Source organism: Melanerpes formicivorus, unplaced genomic scaffold (genome assembly GCF_026170545.1).
Source record: "Melanerpes formicivorus ecotype bairdi unplaced genomic scaffold, bMelFor1.0.p_v2 SCAF_10, whole genome shotgun sequence".
Classification (NCBI taxonomy): Eukaryota; Metazoa; Chordata; class Aves; order Piciformes; family Picidae; genus Melanerpes; species Melanerpes formicivorus.
In genome coordinates this window covers 7568366-7588159 of record NW_027142362.1, presented here as the reverse complement: position 1 = coordinate 7588159, position 19794 = coordinate 7568366, and the positions used below count along the sequence as shown (strand labels likewise).

Genomic DNA, 19794 nt, shown 5'->3' with positions numbered 1-19794 from the left:
ATTCCGGGCAGTGGGGCTCGCTGTCTCTTCAGGAGAGACCGCAGAATCGTTCCGGTTGGAAAAGGTATCTATCAGTTTGTTCCTTTTAGCTTAGCTTCAAGGTGGACTTGAACACCTCAAAAGGGTTGTCAAGCCCTGGAACAGGCTGCCCAGGAAAGTGGCAGAGTCACCACTGCTGGAGCAATTTAAAAGCCATGCAGATGTGGCACTGAGTGACCTGGTTTAGTGTGGACACGTCCGTGCGTGGTTTGTAGTTGTTGAGCACCTTGAAAGTCTTCTCCAACTTAAATAATTTTATGACTCAACTCCTGTTAAACATATACCAATTCAATGAGGCTAACTGATCCCAACTGGTCTGAGAAATGACTCAGAGACAGGAACACATCACCTGTCACTCTCCTTAGTTATCCCGAGCTGTCCTACAGCAACCACCACCAGACCACACTAACAACAAGCAATGCACACCGTGCTGCTTGGCTGCATGCAGCAGGCGTGTCGAACAGCATTTTTAACTTCTGCCAAGCTCTTGTCAAATACAGGTTTACTGCCACCACTTACAGCCTCCTAGCTGCCAACCTGGTTTTAATCTGCATTAAACACACCACCGTATTTTCTCTTAGGAGCTTTCTGAGGGAGTCAGGCAGGAATGACAGGTTAGGCTCAGGGACAGACTGACACGCGTTGGCAGGAAACGTTTTCCTTGTGATCACACCTCCTGAAAGCACAGAGGGCAGGGTGGTGACATCTCCACTGCACACTGTTTTGTCCCCTGGTTCACAGCACATCTGGAACACTCACAGTAACCCATTGTGATCTCAGCTTGCTCCTCTGAGCTTCCCCTTAAACTCGCTGTACTGGAAATAAAACCAGTAAAATGCTACTCAGGAAAAGTTATCCCAATGGGCAATTTTTCCCAGCTCAGCGCTTTAACTGCAGATATTTATGTACAAAAGGCAAGCTGTGCTATTGGACCTTCTATCTGACCTTATGTAACTCCGTCTTTAGTATAGCCTTGAATTCAGCCTTTCTAAAGGTTGATGATCTTAAAAGGTCTTTTCCAACCAAAAGGGTTCTACGATGAAAAGATCCACGATAAATGCGGCTGAAAAAAAGCCTCCTGTATTTAAAGTCCGGTCCCGAGCTGAGCACACGTCGTCTCACTCACACACGGTGCCTTCGCTGAGATCACTCGGCATTTACCCTATCTATCAAAACCATGATGCTCTCTCCCGCTGGATGGCAGCGGTCGATTATTGTCACACCTGCGACAAGCACAGCGGAGGCAGAAAGCGGAATAGAGCGCTGCCATGCCTTTTTTCCTAGGCCTAACCCAAGTTCCGTGAAGAACCGGACACCACCAGCAGCCACCACTTCAGACGCTCCGGTCTGAGGGACGCTAATGGCGGCCGCAGCCCCCTCACAGCCTGCTGACCAATCACCGCCTCGCCACGAAAGTACGTGCCTTTTTTTGCCTGGGCGCCCGATAGCGCCCGTGGCGCTTACTTCCGCCTCGGCAGTAATGGCGGCGGCCTGCTTTCCGCCTCGCTCTCCTTCCTCCTCGCGGTCACGTGGCCACCGCGGGCGCATCGCCCGGAAGTGGCGTCCGGCGGCGGGTGCCCCGGCTTGGGCGCGCCGGGGGAGGAGGAGAGCGGCAGTTCTTCGTCCCCACTGTCCCCGGGCCGCGCCCAGCACAGCCGAGCCGGTGAGGGCCGAGAAGCGAAAGGGGAAGGCTTGTGGGGGGGGCGTTGTCGCTGTGGGGACAGGCTTGTCCCTTTTCTCGAGGCCCCGCACCGGGGAGGGGGCTCTCAGGCGCTGGGTGGTCCCTGAGGAGACTGGAGGGCCCTGGAGGGCCCTGGAGAGACCGGTGTGTGTATGTCTCTCAGGCTCTGGTACAGCTTCACCCATGGACGAGGCTGTGCCTGAGGTCTCGGGGGGCTATGAGTAGGCATCGGGCCGGGGGAAGGTTATCACGACCCCTGAGGGGCCCTGGGCTGAAGGAGGAGCGCTTTGGACTCGGTCCTGCAAGGAACCCACAGTTCAGCCCTGCGAGTTCTTCCTGGGGCGACTCTCTGGAGAAGGGGCTGCCTCAGTCCGCTGTGGGGAGAAGCGGCTGGGCTGGGGATGCTGAAGGGGGCTTGGTCTCCTTCTCCCTGCAAACCTCTGGCTGGGGAAAGGGGTACTGAGCAGAGGCTGGAGTCGATGGGCAGGCTGGGTCAGAGTGAGTGGGAACAGCGCTGGGGATGAGACAAAATCGCTACCGCTGTGTCCCAATTATCCATAATTCTTCTCTGCTGCATGTGTTTGGCTTTCATAACCCCCCCATAGCTCTGACATCTCCCCTGCGTCTTCTGGTGTTTGCCTGCAGCCCCCCATCGGCTCTTGGTGCTGGTGCTGCTGATTCAGGTCTCTTGGCCCGTGGGAGTGGGTGCTGCGTTGCTAGTGCAGTGGGAGAGTGGCTGCGCAGCAGCGCTGGTTCATACGGATATGGCATGGGAGAGAGATGAGAGTTTCTGCTCATCTGATCCGCTCTGACAGGGGTTTCCTCTGTAGTGGCAGGATCAAAGCCTTAGTAAATCAGTAATGAGCAAAAAAACTGTGGCAGTGGTGCAGTAGGGTAACTCAAAAGGAGAACAATATCGAGGGCTTTGAACACATCTGTAGGTGATTCTTCCTCCAGAGCAATTGTTTTTAAGAGGTTAGAGTTCTTCAGGGTGTTTGGTTTTGCTAAAAGCTTGGGTCTTGAGGGCATGAACACCATCAGGTTTTTTGTGTTCCCTTCAGTGGCTGGCTCCCTGTTTTGAGTTCATGCTCCAGTTTTTCTGTGGCTGGAAAAGAACATAGTTGTTGTTGACTTGAGTATTTGTGTGTGCAAATTTAATGCTTCGGCAATAGGACCTTGCCTTCAGCAAAAACTTCTGTAGCTAACAAAAAACTGTTTACTCTTGCTTTAAAAGAGGGGCAGTCCTTGGGGGTGGTGGTCACAGAGGCATCCCTGCAAGAAAGGAGCTGGGGGGAAATGAGCTAGCAAGGAGCTGGGGGACATTAGCCCAGGTGACCAGCAATTCACTTCCGTGAGTGGTAAGGGGTGAACTGGAAGGCTCACAATTTGGATTTCAGATGGACTCTTAGCCTCCTTTGGAGTGAGCCAAGATACACTGACAAGACAAAGTTCATCTGCATCGTGCCTTTTCCTTACCTGTCTTAACAATAGACAGGTCTGTGCTCCCAAGGGATGTGCCAGCCCACAAAAATTAGCTTGATGGTGCTGAAGGGCTGGGTTGGCAGAAAAAGAGGTGATCACAGAGGTAAGAGATTGCCAACCCTTTATGATAACCCAAATTATTAGCAGGCCTCTTCCTGCTTTCTTCTGTCTACCCAGTGCCCAGCATAGCGAGGCCTGACCATGACTTGTGCTTCTTGGCCCTGCTGTAACATGACACCCAAAGAGAATGTTTTGGTTTAAAGCATTTGCTGTAATTTATTTCTGCTGTGATTTGGTCACACTGTGGTTTGCTGAAAAGCTTTTTGATAACCATTTAATGCATGGTTATGGAAAGGAATTAGACTAAGCTGCTGTTTCTCTAAGGACCCAGCTGCCTCCCTTAGCCCAGTAACGCATCTCTGTGCCTGCTCTGCCGTGCAGGCTGCTAGAAGAGATGTTTTTCCCTTCCACTGTACCTTTACCTGCTGCCAGACTGACAAAGAGCAGAAGAGATGATCAAGCACCAAACCAGAGCTACGCAAAGCTGAAACAATGGCTGTGCAGCTGAATTTCCTCCCTCAAACCCTTGCTGAGCACGAGAGGTGTATCACATGCTGTGTGGAAGATGTGTGCTGTCTTGCAATTTAGAAAGTACTTTCTCTTTTAAAGCCCACGTTTTCTGTGCTTGGGAGTAACTAAATGAAGACAAAGCAAAGAAAGAGTGAAAGATGAGGAAATTGTAATGAACTGTTAATCCATCTGTAACCCAGTAAGCTAGTTAAGCCTGCACATCATCAGCTTTCCTGCTGGGAGGAATGAATTGAACTGACTCAGAACATACCAAGGTCTGGTTTTATTAAGAATTGAGAAACAAAACCTATTGATTTGTACTTGGCAACTGTGAAGTAGCAAGAGCAAAAGTTGCTTTGTTTGATTGTACTTGCTGCTGTGTGTGAATGCATGAAAGTAATCTCCTGAGGCAGTTGGCTTTCAAGGTGAAGCTCTTGAGTCTGCAGGTTTCAAAGCTGTTTGATACCAGGTGGTGTACAAATGGAAGATGATAGTGTCTTGCTGTAAAATAGTTAAAAGCTAGAGGGTACTTGAGTGTTTGTTACAGATAAGTGGAGAATTACAAGACCCTCTCACTGTGTAGCTAGGACATTCCAACTTCAGGGTGATTTCGTGGCATTTCAACTCTGAATCAATTTGTTCTGTGTTAATTGGTGTGCTTCAAAGACACCTTTGTTGGTAACTCCTGACAAGAGTCAGCTTCTGTGTGGATTGAATTAAAAGCTCAGTGCTCTTGTGTAAATTAAGCCTCAGTCAGCTGATGTTCCCACTGTGCTGTGGGACTCCTTTGGGTCAGTCAGGCTGAGGTGGGAGAACGTGGTCGGAATACTTGGGCAGCAGGTTTGTGAAATAATGCAAGTCTGTTGAGTGAACTGCTGAGAGGATTTGTTAAATAAAAAATTGGAGTAGTTTTAGAAGTTAAAAAACAAACTGGAAAAGTGCTGTAGCTTTTTAGGCCACTCAAGGGCCAGCCCACACAGTTGTTACAAGGGAATACTGTTACAAAAGCCTCATCGTTTCATAATAAGGTACAGTACAGCAGTCAGGTGACTGCCCCTTGGGAGAATAATTAAATGGTTTGTGGTGAAAACTGAGGGTAAGTAAACTTGGTGTGACACAGAGGTAGCACAACCACCTGATAAGAGCACACTCACTTTTGCAAACGCTTCATGCACTGCTTTCAAGCGGTGCCTGTAGTAATGTTGTTGTATTGATTTCTACCTTTGTCTCTCTTTTTTTTTTCCAGGCTGACCTTAGCTGAGTTTTTTTCCTGAACATCATGGGAGAGATTAAAGTCTCTCCAGACTACAACTGGTTCAGAAGCACAGTTCCCCTTAAAAAGGTGCGTACAGCTGTCATTGGCTTCAGGCTCCTCCGGCTTTGTCGTAGGGGCCCTGGCTTATCTCCTGAGCTGCTGTGCCCTGTGTTGTGTGATTGCAGGAAGCACACTCTTGATTTTCACGTGTCTCAGAGGTCACTTCCTCATATGGTGCTGGGGAGCAGAGAGGCTCACAGCTGTGAGCAGTGCCTGGAGTCCTGGTGCCAGCCATGCCTGAGAAGACCCAGAGGAAATGGCATGTGATGGGGACCATGTGTATGGCCTCTTGTGGAGCTGCCTGTGTGCCAAGGCAGTACAGCTGGCCAGCTGCAAGCTGCCTCCACAGTTGCTATCCGTTGTCCTCAGACCAAAGCAGAGCATCTGAAGGCAGCTTTCATCAATTGGACTGCTTGCAGGGTTCCTGAGAGTAGAAGGATGCTTTAGCCACACTGGAGAAAAACAAACAGTTCCTTCCACTGTGTGTCCTTTAGCTGTCACAGAATCACAGAATTGTTTGGGTTGGAGAAGGTCTTCAGGATCAAGTCCAACCATTATCTAACTCAACCAAGTCTGGTGCTAAGCCATGTTTCAGGTAACCTTTATTAGAATAAACCTTTATTAGAATAAACCAAACCAGGTTGGAAGAGACCTTCAAGATCATCGTGTCCAACCCATCAACCAATCCAACCCACCCAAACAGCTAACCCATGGCACCAAGCACCCCATCAAGTCTCCTTCTGAACACCTTCAATGACGGCGACTCCACCACCTCCCCGGGCAACCCATTCCATAGCGCAATCACTCTTTCTGTATAGAACTTCTTCCTAACATCCAACCTGAACCTCCCCTGGCGCAGCTTGAGACTGTGTCCTCTTGTTCTGGTACTGGGTGCCTGGGAGAAGAGACCATCATCAGCCTGTCTACAACCTCCCTTCAGGTAGTTGTAGAGAGTGATAAGGTCACCCCTAAGTCTCCTCTTCTCCAGGCTAAGCAGCCCCAGCTCCCTCAGCCTCTCCTCATAGGGCTTGTGTTCCAAACCCCTCACCAACTTTGTTGCTCTTCTCTGGACTCGTTCCAGCAAGTCAACATCCTTCCTAAACTGAGGGGCCCAGAACTGGACACAGTACTCGAGGTGTGGCCTAACCAGTGCAGTGTACAGGGGCAGAATGACCTCCCTGCTCCTGCTGGCCACACTGTTCTTGATGCAGGCCAGGATGCCATTGGCCCTCTTGGCTGCCTGGGCACACTGCAGGCTCATGTTAAGCCTACCATCAACCAGCACCCCCAGATCCCTCTCTGCCTGGCTGCTCTCTAGCCACTCTGACCCCAGCCTGTAGCACTGCATGGGGTTGTTGTGGCCAATGTGCAGAACCCGGCATTTGGATGTGTTAAATCTCATGCCGTTGGATTCTGCCCATCTGTCCAGCCTGTCCAGGTCTCTCTGCAGAGCCTCTCTACCCTCCAGCAGATCAACTCTTGCCCCCAGCTTGGTGTCGTCAGCAAATTTACTGATGATGGACTCAATGCCCTCATCCAGATCATCAATAAAGATGTTAAAGAGCACAGGGCCCAGCACTGATCCTTGGGGCACACCACTGGTGCCTGGCTGCCAGCTGGATGTGGCACCATTCACCACCACTCTCTGGGCTCGGCCCTCCAGCCAGTTCCTAACCCATCGCAGTGTGCTCCCGTCCAAGCCATGGGCTGACAGCTTGGCCAGCAGTTTGCTATGGGGGACGGTGTCAAAGGCCTTGCTGAGGTCCAGGTAGACTACATCAACAGGCCTCCCCACATCCACCAGGCGGGTCACCTGATCATAGAAGGAGATCAGGTTGGTCAGGCAGGACCTGCCCTTCCTAAATCCATGCTGGCTAGGCCTGATCCCTTGGCCATCCTGTAAGTGTTGTGTTATTGAACTCAGGATGACCTGTTCCATGATCTTGCCTGGCACTGAGGTCAGGCTGACAGGCCTGTAATTCCCTGGCTCATCCAACCGGCCCTTCTTATGGATGGGCACCACGTTGGCCAGCTTCCAGTCCTCTGGGACCTCGCCAGTGAGCCAGGACTGCTGGAAAATTATGGAGAGTGGCTTGGCCAGCTCATCTGCCAGCTCTCTCAGCACCCTAGGATGAATCCCATCTGGTCCCATGGACTTGTGGGGATCCAAGCTGCTAAGGAGAGTTCCAACTACCGCCTCATGGAACATAGGGAAACTGTGCAGCTCCCTGGCTCCTTCTGCTAGCTCTGCAGACCAGCTGTCAGGAAGACGTTCTGCCCTTCTAGTAAAAATTGAGGCAAAGAAGGTGTTAAGTATCTCTGCCTTTTCCTTATCCTTGGTTACAATGTTCCCCTCCGTATCCACCAAGGAGTGGAGGTTTTCCTTCCCCTTCCTCTTACTATTAATGTATTTATAGAAGGACTTTTTGTTGTCCTTCACAGTAGAGGCCAGTTTAAGTTCCAAGTGTGCTTTTGCCTCCCTAATTCTCTTCCTACAAGACCTAGCAACATCCTTAAACATTCTGTGGGTTGCCTCCCCTCGCTTCCAAAGGTGATACACCCTCTTTTTTTCCCTCAGTTCCATTAAAAGTTCATGAACCATCCAGGCTGGCCGTCTGCCCCGGCGGCTCATCTTCTGGCACATTGGCACAGCCTGTCCCTGAGCCTTCAACAATTCTTCATTGAAGTAGGTCCAGCTCTCCTGGACCCCTTTGTTTTTAAGGACTTTATCCCAAGGAACCCTCTGAATTAGTTCCTTGAGTAACCCAAAGTCTGCCCTCCGGAAGTCCAGAGTGGAGGTCTTCTTGCCGCCCCTCTTGGCTTGACCAAAAACCGAGAATTCAATTATCTCGTGGTCACTGGACCCCAAACACCCTCCAACCACCACATCACCCACCAGTCCTTCCCTGTTGGTGAAGAGGAGGTCAAGCATAGCCTTGCCCCTGGTAGGCTCTCGCAGCACCTGGGATAAGAAGCTGTCCTCCATGCATTCTAAAAACCTTCTAGACTGTCTCCTCTCTGCCGTGTTGAGTTCCCAGCAGATGTCAGGCAGGTTGAAGTCACCCATGAGAACAAGGTCCGGAGATCTTGAGACAGCCCTAAGCTGCCTATAGAATGCTTCGTCAACATCTTCCTCCTGGTTGGGTGGTCTATAACAGACTCCAACCAGGGTGTCTGCCCTGCTGGTCTTCCCTCTAATTCTTATCCACAAGCATTCAACCCGATCATCCCTAATCTCCATCTCAATGGCATCTAGTGTCTTTCTGATGTACAGGGCCACCCCTCCACCCCTTCTTCCTCGCCTGTCTCTCCTGAAGAGCTTGTAACCGTCAATTGCAGCGCTCCAGTCGTGTGAGTCGTCCCACCACGTCTCTGTGATGGCAACTATATCATAATTTTCCTGCTGCATCAAGGCTTCCAGCTCCTCCTGTTTGTTACCCATGCTTCGTGCATTAGTGTACATGCACTTCAGCTGGGCTGCTGGTTTCACCTCCAACTCTAGCTTGTCGCCCCCAGACTCTTGTCTGAGAGGACTCTCTTCAGCCCCTTCCCCCTTCGAAACTAGTTTAAAGCCCTGTCTATGAGACCTGCCAATTCCCTACCCAGGATTTTTTTATCTTTGGGGGACAGTCCATTCTCATATACAGTGATCTTTCCCCTTCTCTGGGACAGATGTACTCTATCTGTTGTCAGCTGGCCTGGTGCAGTGGAAAGTTTCCCAATATCAAAAAACCCAAAATTCTTTTGACTGCACCAGCCTCTAAGCCACTTGTTAACTATAGCTGCTGACCTGTTCCTTACTGTATTCCCTCCTGCAGTTAAAGGTATTGATGAAAAAATTATTTGTGCCCCTGACCCCTCAACCAGGTCTCCCAGGGCCCTGAAGTCATCTTTGATAGCCCTGGGAGTTCTGGTTGCAACATCATCATTCCCTAACTGCATAACTAGTAAGGGGTAGTAGTCAGAGGGCTGTACCAGTTTAGGCAGCCTACTGGTAACATCATTAACTTGGGCTCCTGGCAGACAACAGAGTTCCCTATGAGATGGGTCAGGCCGACATATAGGGCCCTCCATTCCCCTCAGAAGGGAATCACCAATAACAACTACCCTCCTCTTTTTATTGAGGGAACAGGTCCTGATGCCAGCAGAAGACTGTTTGACCTTAGGCTGCTTTGCCTTAGGCTGTTTAATCTTAGGCTGCTTAGCTTTAGGGAGAACCCCAGATGGTGTGTCCTCCGGCATCAGGACCACCTCACCCTCAATTTCCAGTGCTCCATATCTGTTTTCTAAGAGCAGTGGGGAAGGTGAGGGGAGGCAAGGAGGTTTAACTTTGCGTCTTTTGAGAGTAACCTGCGTCCATTCACCTCTGCTTTTTGAATAACCAGCCTCTGCTGGGGGAGCCTGCAGAGCCTGCTTACTCCCATTCAACTCTTTCCTCTTCTGATTCTGATTCACCTCTTTCCTCTTTTGGTCCATCTCCTTCCTCCTCTGGTTCATCTCTTTCCTCCTCTGGTTCATCTCTTTCCTACATTTCCTTACATTTCTAAGGCTAGCAAACTTATCCCTCAGTCTGGCCACCATATTAAGTAGATAGTCAACCTGCTCACACCTTATACAAGAGTTGCCCCCACTACCCTGCGTCTCAAGGGCCAGGCTCCAGCATTCTCTACAGCCAGATACCTGGACAGCTACCTGCTTCTGTTCTACCACCGTCTGGGTCGACACTGATTTTTTAAGGGAGATTTTGCTGCGAGTTACAACCATGGCTGTCCCTGGCCACAGCACCTACTGCCAATTTAAAAACAAAAACAAAAACCCCACATCTCTGCATCCTTTAAACACCTCCCTGGGGAGCCTGTTTCAGTGAAGAAGTTTCTTGTGGTGTTCAAACTAAACCTGCCCTGGTACAATGTCTTCTGCTTGATAACACTTTTCAACTGTTTTCCTCTCTCCCTTGGATTTCTTCATCTCCTTTCACCAAACCCCAGGACAGTATTTGAGGTGTGTAGTACTCCAACTTCTACTGACTGGCAGAGGGTATGGAGTGCACTGCTACGAGTAGGTAGCTCCTGACCTGGGCCAGCTGTCACGTGTACCTGTGCAGGCAAGGCTTTCTGAGGCTGTGGTTACAGCCTAACCTGCAGCAGCCAAGGTTTCTGCCAGAGTGAGTGACAGTCTCACCTTCCCCCCCCCAGTCCCAGGCTGCTGCTCCTGCAAGCATGGTTGCTCATGTGACCGTACCAGCCAAGCAGTCAGTGACCTGGACAGCTTTGGGGGGGGTGGTTTATGGTTTCCTTTTGAGCCAGGCTGCCTTCCAGCTGGTTCAGCTCCCTAATGTGGGTGGCTGTACAGGCTGCAGGAGCATAGGGTGGTGCTGGCAACAGAGGTAAGAGCAGCATTACCTCTTTCAACATCAAACCAAAGGGCCCAACTGTGTCCCCCAACCTAAGGAACAAAGCTTCAATTTGCCCAGCATTGTTTCCACTGAGTGGTGTGTTGCTTTCTTTAAGAAATTACCTTGTGGAAGGGCTGTAGGCTTTTCAGAGTATCTCACTCTTTTTTTGCCAGTTTGTCTTCTGTAAATAAGAAAGATCCATTGCCTTGGCTCTGGCTGTCCAGCTTCTCTCTTTCTGGCCAGCAGTAGATCTGCTGAGTCTGTTTGTGCCACACTGTTGGTTTCAAAGCCCAGGGCAGTATTTTAGGGTGAGGGAGGTCTGGGGTGCTGCTTTATGGGATGCTGTAGGATAAATGGAAGGAGCTGGAGGTTGTGATTACAACAGAGCATGGGGTTGCTGCCATGAGGACTGTGTGACACTGCAGCTCAGTGCCAGGAGCCACTGCCTGCAGCTGCTGCTGACTGCTCAGCATTTCATAAACAGAGACACGTGTAAACTGAAGCTGCTGGTGACCTGGTGACCTTCAGACTAGGGAATACCTGGCCCTCTTGAGTGATTCCCTGATAAAATGATGCTAGAGTGATGAGTGTGGGGTATAAAGAAAGTAGAAATAAATTAGTCCTGGCTGCTGGAGAAGGGAGGAAAAAAACCAAACCAAAACACAACCCCAAAACCCCAAATTACCCTAAAACAAACAACCAAACCCCCCCCAGTCTGAAGATGTCATTAATCTATGGAGCAGTCTTCAGGAATGCATTTGCTTATGTTATCCCCCCCTGAAGTGTAGGTGAAGCACCTGCAATACAGAGGAAGGAATGAGCAAGCGTTGTTACTGCTGGTGAGCACAGGTCACTGCTGTCAAATTGACCTAAAGAAGCAGAGCCACAGCTGTTTTGTTTGCAAACAAGCTAAAATGCTGCTCCTGACAGAGCAGGAAATGCACAGCTCCATCACCCTTCCTGCTCCTGTCAGATACAGGAAGTACAGCACAGAAAAGAACATTTTAAAGCTGAGTCTTTAGCTTTGCCTGTCAGCCTCTATTTGGGTACACCACTTGCTGTGATAAAAGTCCTTTCAGAAGTCCTCACTGGGACACCCTGGCTCTGCTAAACAGGGGGAGTAAGTGCTGCCCCTTGTTTCAGGGCAGTGCAGATTTTACCCTTTATGTAATCTAGGGTTCTAGGTTGATCCATCTGAATGAGAAGGTGGCTGGTGACTGCCAGCTGAGCAGTTAACCTCACTGCTGTCTGCCCAGCACTTAGCCTTGTCTGGGTGCTGGAGTTAAAACAGTCCAGTGTGTGGCTAGAAATCAAATTATCTAAACTCATTGATTCATCATCTGGATGGGTTGAAGGTTGGACTGGATGATCTTTGAGGTCTCTTCCAACTAGATGTTTTCTGTGGCTTAAGGAAAGAAATGGTATCTCTGAGCCTCAGTTCCCCAGAAATGAACTAATTTTGGTTTGGTGACTTCAAGGGGTATGGTTCACCTTTGGAAATACTCCTCAAAGGTTACACTTCATAGTAGCTACCAGCAGCCACTCTGATGGGCTGACAGCTGAGAGCAGCGAGGCCTGGAGCTCTGGAGTTGAGTACCAAGGGCTAGTGTTTTTGGGGTTTTTTGTTTAAAGTTTAACTGGTTCCAGTGGTCTGGAAGCTGTGGTATGTGATCTTTATTTTTGTAAAGACTTTACAGCACAACAGCATCATGTGATTCCTCACATGCTCCCGGAGTCTGCAATACTGGCTTTATTACAAGCAGATTTGTTAGTCAAGCAAATCTGATTTGTGATACGCTGTTCTCCTCTCATTCCCTCAGCAGCTTAGCTGCTGTGATGGAAGAGTGAATTGTGCTTGTATATCACTCTTCACAAAGCTATAAAACCTTGACACAGAGGAGATGGATTCCCACAGGCTTTTCCCCAGAGGTTTGTGCTCATGGATCTTGTATGAGCTGCACGCTTCCGCTGGGTTGTGGGGCTTTGAGAGAGCACCCGAAACACATAAACCAGTTTGCTGGTGGAACAGGCCCTGTGAAAACAAGTCAGGCTCCAGCACTGCTAGGAAAGACAACTTCTTCCCTGAGAGGGTTGTCCAGCCCTGGAACAGGCTGCCCAGGGCAATGGTGGAGTCCTCATCCCTGAGGGATTTAAAAGCTATGTAGACGTGGTGCTGAGGGACATGATTTAGTGGTGAGCTGGCAGTCCAAATGATCGGACTTCATGATCTTAAAGGTCTCTTCCAGCCAAAACAATTCTGTGATTCTGTGGGCACTGTGTGAGGAGCTGCTCGTTAAGGATCACAGCTCACCTGTGAATGGTCTGCTTCAGCCAGTTCCTGTCCTAGGCATGCCAGATGCTCCCAAGATGCTGCCAGACGATGGAAGCGTTTTTCTTTCCAGGTCAGCTCTGCAGTGCTGCCTTGGGAGTTGTGTGTGCCTCTGTCTCTGGCAGACAGCTGTAACTGTTTCAGATCAATAACGTGTGGTGTTAGCTGCTTAATTCAGGAGGCTTGCCTGTTATCCAGACCCCTAACATCTCTTGCCTGATTAATGTTAAGTGTTGATGACTGTTTAAAAGCTATCCCCAGGGGCAGTGCTGGCTCTTCCAGCCTACAGTTATTGCTTCCAGTGCCTAGAACTGACCTCCTGGGTCTCTCTTGGGTCATGGCAGCATGGTGAATCCTTTCTCAAGGTGTGGTGTTTGTTATCCACCTCATGTCAGCAGTCACTGAGCCTTAGGTCTGCAAGTGCATGGCTGCAGTTCTCCTCCAGCTGTATCTACACAGATGTTGTAATTCCAGTTAGTAAACAGCCTTAGAAGAAAGCTTTTGGGAAGAGGAGTAAAAGACAGCCTTGTTCAAAGGAGTCTTGAGTATTGCAGCATTTACTGCATGATAGAAATTTTGTAGGAGGAGTGCTGGAAGCTGGCTGGAGAGCCTCATTTGTCTTGTGTTTCTTTTCCCCACCATGCCTCTCTTCTTGCAGATAATAGTAGATGATGATGACAGTAAAGTCTGGTCACTGTATGATGCAGGGCCGAGGAGCATTCGGTGCCCGCTCATCTTCCTCCCTCCTGTAAGTGGAACTGCGGATGTGTTCTTCCAGCAAATTCTGGCCCTGACGGGATGGGGTTACAGAGTTATTGCAGTGAGTATTCTCAGCCCTGTGTCAAAGCTCATGTACTTGTGCTTGCTACTCTAATCAAAGCTTGGATAATGAAGATGAACTTCATTTGGCTAAGCAAATCCACCAAAAACCTGATGGGAAGTTGCACTCCAGAGTGTGCAGTGTGCAGGTGCAGGCTGAAATTTGCTCTGTGTTCATTTACCCAGAGCCTTCTGCATGCACATCATTAACTTCTCAGCTTGTGTTCTCCCCTGTGTGCCCTGGACACCAGTCATCTTGCCTCCAGCTGGATCTGCTAGCCATGAGGCAAGTGTATTGGTTCAGGGGGGTTGTTTTGCCTTGGGGATGGTGGATAACCTGGTTTTAGCCTGCATAGCTGCCAGTGCTGTCACTCCTTAAATACTCACAGCATGCTGCTTTGTGGCTTCGCTGACACAATTGATTTGTGTAACAACACTTCTGCTAAACAGCATGACCCTGGGAGCATTGCTGTTCCTCTCACAGCAGTCAGTGGTTTCTGTACCAACTTTGCCTGCTGTGGAATCAATGACAAATCACTCCAGCCTCTCCTCCCCCTGAGTACAGAGGGAAGCAATGCTGCGTTCTCCCCAACAAACTTGTGCTGCTTTCAGTTGTGTATTTTTGTGCAAGGGGGCAGGTCTTTGTGCCAGTAGGCACCTTGCTGAGGAACTCCGTGGTGCAGGAAAGGCAGGTTGCTGCTCTTGGAACACTTTAATGTGAGAACTGGTATGACCTGACCAGCTTTTGTAAGTTTGTGTTGTTTTAGTTGCAGTATCCAGTGTACTGGGATCACCTCGAGTTCTGCGATGGGTTCAGGAAACTGTTAGACCACCTTCAGCTAGATAAAGTGAGTGCTCCAAGCTGGGGGAATGGACAGTTACCATAAAAACCCTAATGTTTGAAAGAGTCTCATTTAAGAGCAAGTGTGTAAATATGACACAAAAATGCAGCCTATAAATGAAGAGGCTGTTGCAGTTTTACTTCTGAAACCATTTGGGTTTGAAGGTGAATACCCTTGAAGGTTGTCATGCTTGGCTTAAATTCAATTTAATAAGCCTATTAAATTGTATTGCTTAACTAGTTTGTAATGAATGTAATGGAAGTTATCCTCCTTAACTCATGGAATATCACAATAAAGTGTCTTGGATTTGGCTAGCTGTTAATAATAATAATAAACTAGGTTGGAAGAGACCTTCAAGATCATCACGTCCAACCCATCAACCAATCCAACCCACCCAAACAGCTAACCCATGGCACCAAGCACCCCAGCAAGTCTCCTCCTGAACACCTCCAATGATGGTGACTCCACCACCTCCCTGGGCAGCCCATTCCAATGGGCAGTCATGCTCTCTGTATAAAATGTCTTCCTAACATCCAGTCTGAACCTCCCCTGGCACAGCCTGAGACTGTGTCCTCTTGTTCTGGTACTGGCTGCCTGGGAGAAGAGACCAACATCTGCCTGTCTACAACTTCCCCTTAGGTAGTTGTGACCTTATTGCGCTCTACCCCTGAGTCTCCTCCTCTCCAGGATAAGCAACCCCAGCTCCCTCAGTGTCTCCTCACAGGGCTGTGTTCCAAACCCCTCACCAACTTTGTTGCCCTTCTCTGGACATGCTCCAGCAAGTCAACCTCTTTCCTAAACTGAGGGGCCCAGAACTGGACACAGTACTCGAGGTGTGGCCTAACCAGTGCAGTGTACAGGGGCAGAATGACCTCCCTGCTCCTGCTGGCCACACTGTTCTTGATGCAGGCCAGGATGCCATTGGCCCTCCTGGCTGCCTGGGCACACTGCAGGCTCATGTTCAGCCTACCATTGACCAGTACCCCCATGTCCCTCTCTACCTGGCCACTCTGACCCCAGCCTGTAGAACACCAGTGAAATGTTGGAGGGTTTTGTTAAGCTTGATAAGCAAAGAGAATTTGATTGATGTCCTGGAATGCTTCCTTATTTCAATATTCATCATGTTTATATCACACACAAGACCAGAAGCTGAATAGAAGAGCTTTATTCTTCTAAAAAACTGGGTTATGAGGGCAGAGTAGGACTTGAATGACTTATTTTTGCCATGAAACCTTATGCTCAGAGGTCACTTATTTCACAAGTGTGACATGATCTGTGTTTGGGGTTTGTTTTGTGTTGGTTTTTTCCCCCCTTGAATTAGGTTCACCTTTTTGGAGCTTCCCTGGGAGGATTTCTAGCTCAGAAATTTGCAGAGTACACACACAAATCTCCCAGAGTTCAGTCTCTGATCCTGTGCAATTCCTTTAGTGACACTTCTATCTTCAATCAGACATGGACAGCAAACAGGTAAGGAAGATGAAGACAAGCAAGCAGAGTTGTACCATTAAGCTTTGTGCAGTGAACTGTGACACTGAGCTGGTTGGGGCATGTGGCAAACCTGTTTCCAGCCTGGGTGAGGAAGGTGCAGGATGGAGTATTGGGGGTTTTAAAGCCACACCATGAGTAAAATGGAAAATTTCACACTTGGGAGTGTGGGATTTGATCCTCTGCAGATGTGTGCTTAGATTGAAGAACTCTCTTTTCTAGCAAAACCCATTTAGAGTGAGAAAAGTTTTTATTGGTATGTTTAAAATCCACTCTTGCAATGTAAGACTCTTCCCAGAGCATTTCAAGGACCTAACTGCCAGGTTTTCCTTCTCTGTGCTTTTGAAGCTCCTTCAGGACTTCATTTGAAGCTAAAGCACAAAGTCGGTACAAGGAAAGGGAGCGCTTGCAGCAGAGCATCTTAATATTGGAGTCCTGAGTGCTTGAAGATTGTTACATCTTGTTTCTGTTTTAGCTTTTGGCTGATGCCTGCCTTTATGCTGAAAAAAATTGTCCTTGGGAATTTTGCATCTGGTCCTCTAGATCCCGAGATGGCCGATGGGATTGATTTCATGGTGGACAGGGTAGGTAGCTGTGGCCTCTGGTGGCTGTGATATCCATCTCTCTAGAAGATTTGCTTAGCAGGAAGCTGTAGATATTTCTGCTGCTTTCTTCATACCCTAACCCAGAGGGGAGGAGTAAGGAGTGGATCCTTATCAGGTGCTGACTGTCACAGCCCCAGTGATTTGACCAGTGCTGTGACCTTACAGTTCTGTTTATGTAACCCAGAACAGAGGAAGTTAAGAAATTGAGGTGGAGGAGGCAGAGAAAGTGCTGGGATACATTTGCAAGCCATGCTTTAGAGGCAGGAGCAGCAAACAGAACATGTTATAAGCATTTGTCTCACACAGAGTAATAACAAGCTGGAACTCTTAATCTTCATCTGCAGTGCAGTTGTGTCCCTTTAAAATTAACTTCTCTTTGGCTGTATTGTTACTGTTGCATTAATGTCCTGCAGTGAAATATGTTGCTAATCAGTGTTTCTCTCTACTGAAAGCTGGAGAGTCTGGGCCAGAGTGAGCTTGCTTCAAGACTTACCCTCAACTGCCAGAACTCCTATGTAGAACCTCATAAAATTCGAGACATCCCTGTAACCATTATGGATGTAAGTTAACCTCAACATCATCCTTTCATTTAAACACCATTTCCTCCCCTTGGTAGATGGGGCCTGAATATTCTGTCAGCAGCTGAGTGTTTGTGAGGAAAGGCTGAGAGACCTGGGGCTTTTAGTCTGGAGAGAAGATTGAGAAGGGATCTAAATATATCTGAGGGCTGGGTATCAAGAAGGAAGGGACAGCCTCTGCTCACTTGTGCTCTGTCATAGGACAAAGGGCAATGGATTGAAATTAAAGCACAGGAAGTTCCACCTCAACATGAGTATCACAGTATAACTTAGGGTGGAAAGGACCCCGAGGATCATCGAGTCCAACCTATCACCACAGACCCCATGACTAGACCATGGCACCAAGTGCCACGTCCAATCTCCTCTTGAATGCCTCCAGGGTCGATGACTCAACCACCTCCCTGGGCAGCCCATTCCAATGACTCACTCGGTGAAGAACTTTCTCCTCACCTCGAGTCTAAACCTCCCCTGGCGCAGCTTGAGACTGTGAGGAAGAACTTCTTTACTGTAACACTGGAACAGGCTCCCCAGAGAGGTTGTGGAGTCTCCTCTGGAGACTTTCTGGATGCATTCTTGTACAACCTACACTGGATTCTATGGTCCTGCTCTGGCAGGGTGGTTGGACCCAAAGATCTTCAGAAGTCCCTTCCAAGCCCTAACATCCTGTGATCCTGTTTGCAGCATCTAGCCTCATATTTAGATGAGCCTTCTACTGACTGGGCAACACTGGTCCTCTGCTACAGCATGAACTGGGTATTCTGTGCAGTATCCCAGCCATATGCCCAATGTGCTTGTGGAACAAGCAAAGCTGAGAACTGCTTTGAGGAGCAGCACTGATTTCATGAGCAGAATATGGTTAGGTTCAGAACTAACTGCTGTGTCTCCTCGTGCAGGTGTTTGACCAAAGCGCGCTTTCGACTGAGGCAAAAGAAGAAATGTATAAGCTTTACCCTAATGCCAGAAGAGCTCATCTCAAAACAGGAGGCAACTTCCCCTATCTCTGCAGGAGTGCTGAGGTCAACCTCTATATTCAAGTGAGTCTCTGCATTCCAACCCAATCCACTAACAGGTATAGCTGAACCGCAGTAGGAGACTCCATCTCTGTGCTTGCTCTTCTTAACTTGCCTGAGCTCTGCTTGCTCTGGCTCCTAGATCACTGACACAGAAGCAGCAGCCATGTTCATGGAGGGCTGGCTTTGGGTACACCATGCTTGATTTCATTCTTTTTTTTTCACATAGGCAGCAATGAAGCTGCAGTAAGTCTGAGGGCAATCAAGAGAGACTTCAATGCCTTGCACCTGGTTATGGGGTCAGGCGCACAAGTGGTGTTCTCCTAGATCTCCCCCAGTTGCAGGGAATGAGGAGGGAAGTAACTGGAGCCAGCAAATCAATACCTGGCTCTGGGATTGGTGTCACAAATAGAACTTTGGGGATTCTGATCACAGGTTGGTCTACACAACACCAGGCCTGCTGGCAACAGAAAAGGCAGAAAAGGATCTTTGTGAGGCAGTCAGCAGGGCTCATTGGAAGAGCTTTAAACCAGATTTGAAGGAGGTAAAAACAGGCTTGCTGAAGATAAACCTGGGAGGAGCATGCCAATGCTTGAGTGTGCTAGCCAGGTCCTACCATCTGCTCCATGATTTGAAATGTCTCTATGCAGCATGGTGAAATGTTGGCCCAGGTTGCCCAGAGAGGTGAGTAGATGCCCCATCCCTGGAACTATTCCAGGTCAGGTTGGAGGGGGCTCTGAGCACCCTGCTTAGTTGAAGATGTCCCTGCTTGCTGCACAGGGGATTGGATTAGATGACCTTTAAAGGTCCCTTCCAACCCAAACTATACTGTAACTGTTGGCTGTTTCCTCTGTCCTCTCTTGGCATTCTTGTCCTCCAGAGCCACAAGTTCATCCTCACAAAAATTACTTGGGAGGGAGGTTTCTTTTTCTACCAAGCACATGTGCTTCTGCACCCATTTTAGTGTTTCCCATGTCCAACAGATCCATTTGCTGCAGTTCCACGGCACCCGGTACGCAGCCATTGATCCCTCCATGGTCAGCGCAGAAGAGCTGGAAGTCCAGAAGATCAGCCTTCACACCAGCAACGAGCAAGAAGAGCAGTAGGTTTTGGAGTGCTGGTGGAAACGAGGAATCAGTTTGGTGGTCTTCCTGTGTACAATCAACTGTTCCCACTCTGCCTTTCTCCTAGTGTTAGCCGATGATCACTGTGTGATTCCAACAGGGTCGACGGTCAGTGAAGGACCCAGAGATGGCAGCCTCCAGCAGTGTGGTGGGATAGATCTGCTTCATTTTTAGTCTTTGAATTCAAGGAAACACATTTGGAGACTACACTTAAAAAAAAAAAAAGAAGAAAAGGAAAAAAACAAAGACATTTTTGCTACCAAAGTCCTCACTCTCATGTTCTTACACAGAACAAGGTTTCTTTTTATACTTTCACTCAGCTGTATATATTTGCCACATGCCAATTGTGTACTTAGAAGCTGACCTCTATTTTTGTTGACTGTTTGGTTCAAAAGATGTTCAGGTGCCAATGTTGCCATCCCTTCCTCGCTTCATCTGTTGTGTTGTAAGTTAGTTTCTACCTGCAATAAAGCACTTCAATTTTTAACTTTCTAGCTGTTCAAAAATGGGTTTTCAATAA

The 19794-nt window shown here is 48.7% G+C and overlaps 1 protein-coding gene across 1 annotated transcript; it reads left to right on the top strand.

Moving 5' to 3' along the window:
• Positions 1 to 1595: 1595 nt before the first annotated feature.
• SPG21 (SPG21 abhydrolase domain containing, maspardin) lies at positions 1596 to 19766 on the top strand. The gene is made up of 9 exons (XM_068143474.1): positions 1596 to 1702; positions 5019 to 5114; positions 13470 to 13631; positions 14398 to 14478; positions 15794 to 15939; positions 16433 to 16541; positions 17015 to 17122; positions 18034 to 18174; positions 19134 to 19766. The coding sequence occupies exons 2-9, from the start codon at positions 5052 to 5054 to the stop codon at positions 19254 to 19256; spliced, it is 933 nt and encodes a 310-aa protein (XP_067999575.1). The 5' UTR covers positions 1596 to 1702; positions 5019 to 5051; the 3' UTR covers positions 19257 to 19766.
• The last annotated feature ends 28 nt before the right edge of the window (positions 19767 to 19794 follow it).

What these genes read in the sequence shown, in the direction of transcription:
- SPG21 (XM_068143474.1), top strand. Translation starts at nt 5,052, where the DNA reads ATGGGAGAGATTAAAGTCTCTCCAGACTACAACTGGTTCAGAAGCACA. An exon ending in GCACAGTTCCCCTTAAAAAG is followed by an intron (nt 5,115 to 13,469) that starts GTGCGTACAGCT and finishes CTCTTCTTGCAG; the next exon opens with ATAATAGTAGATGATGATGA. An exon ending in AGGTCAACCTCTATATTCAA is followed by an intron (nt 18,175 to 19,133) that starts GTGAGTCTCTGC and finishes CATGTCCAACAG; the next exon opens with ATCCATTTGCTGCAGTTCCA.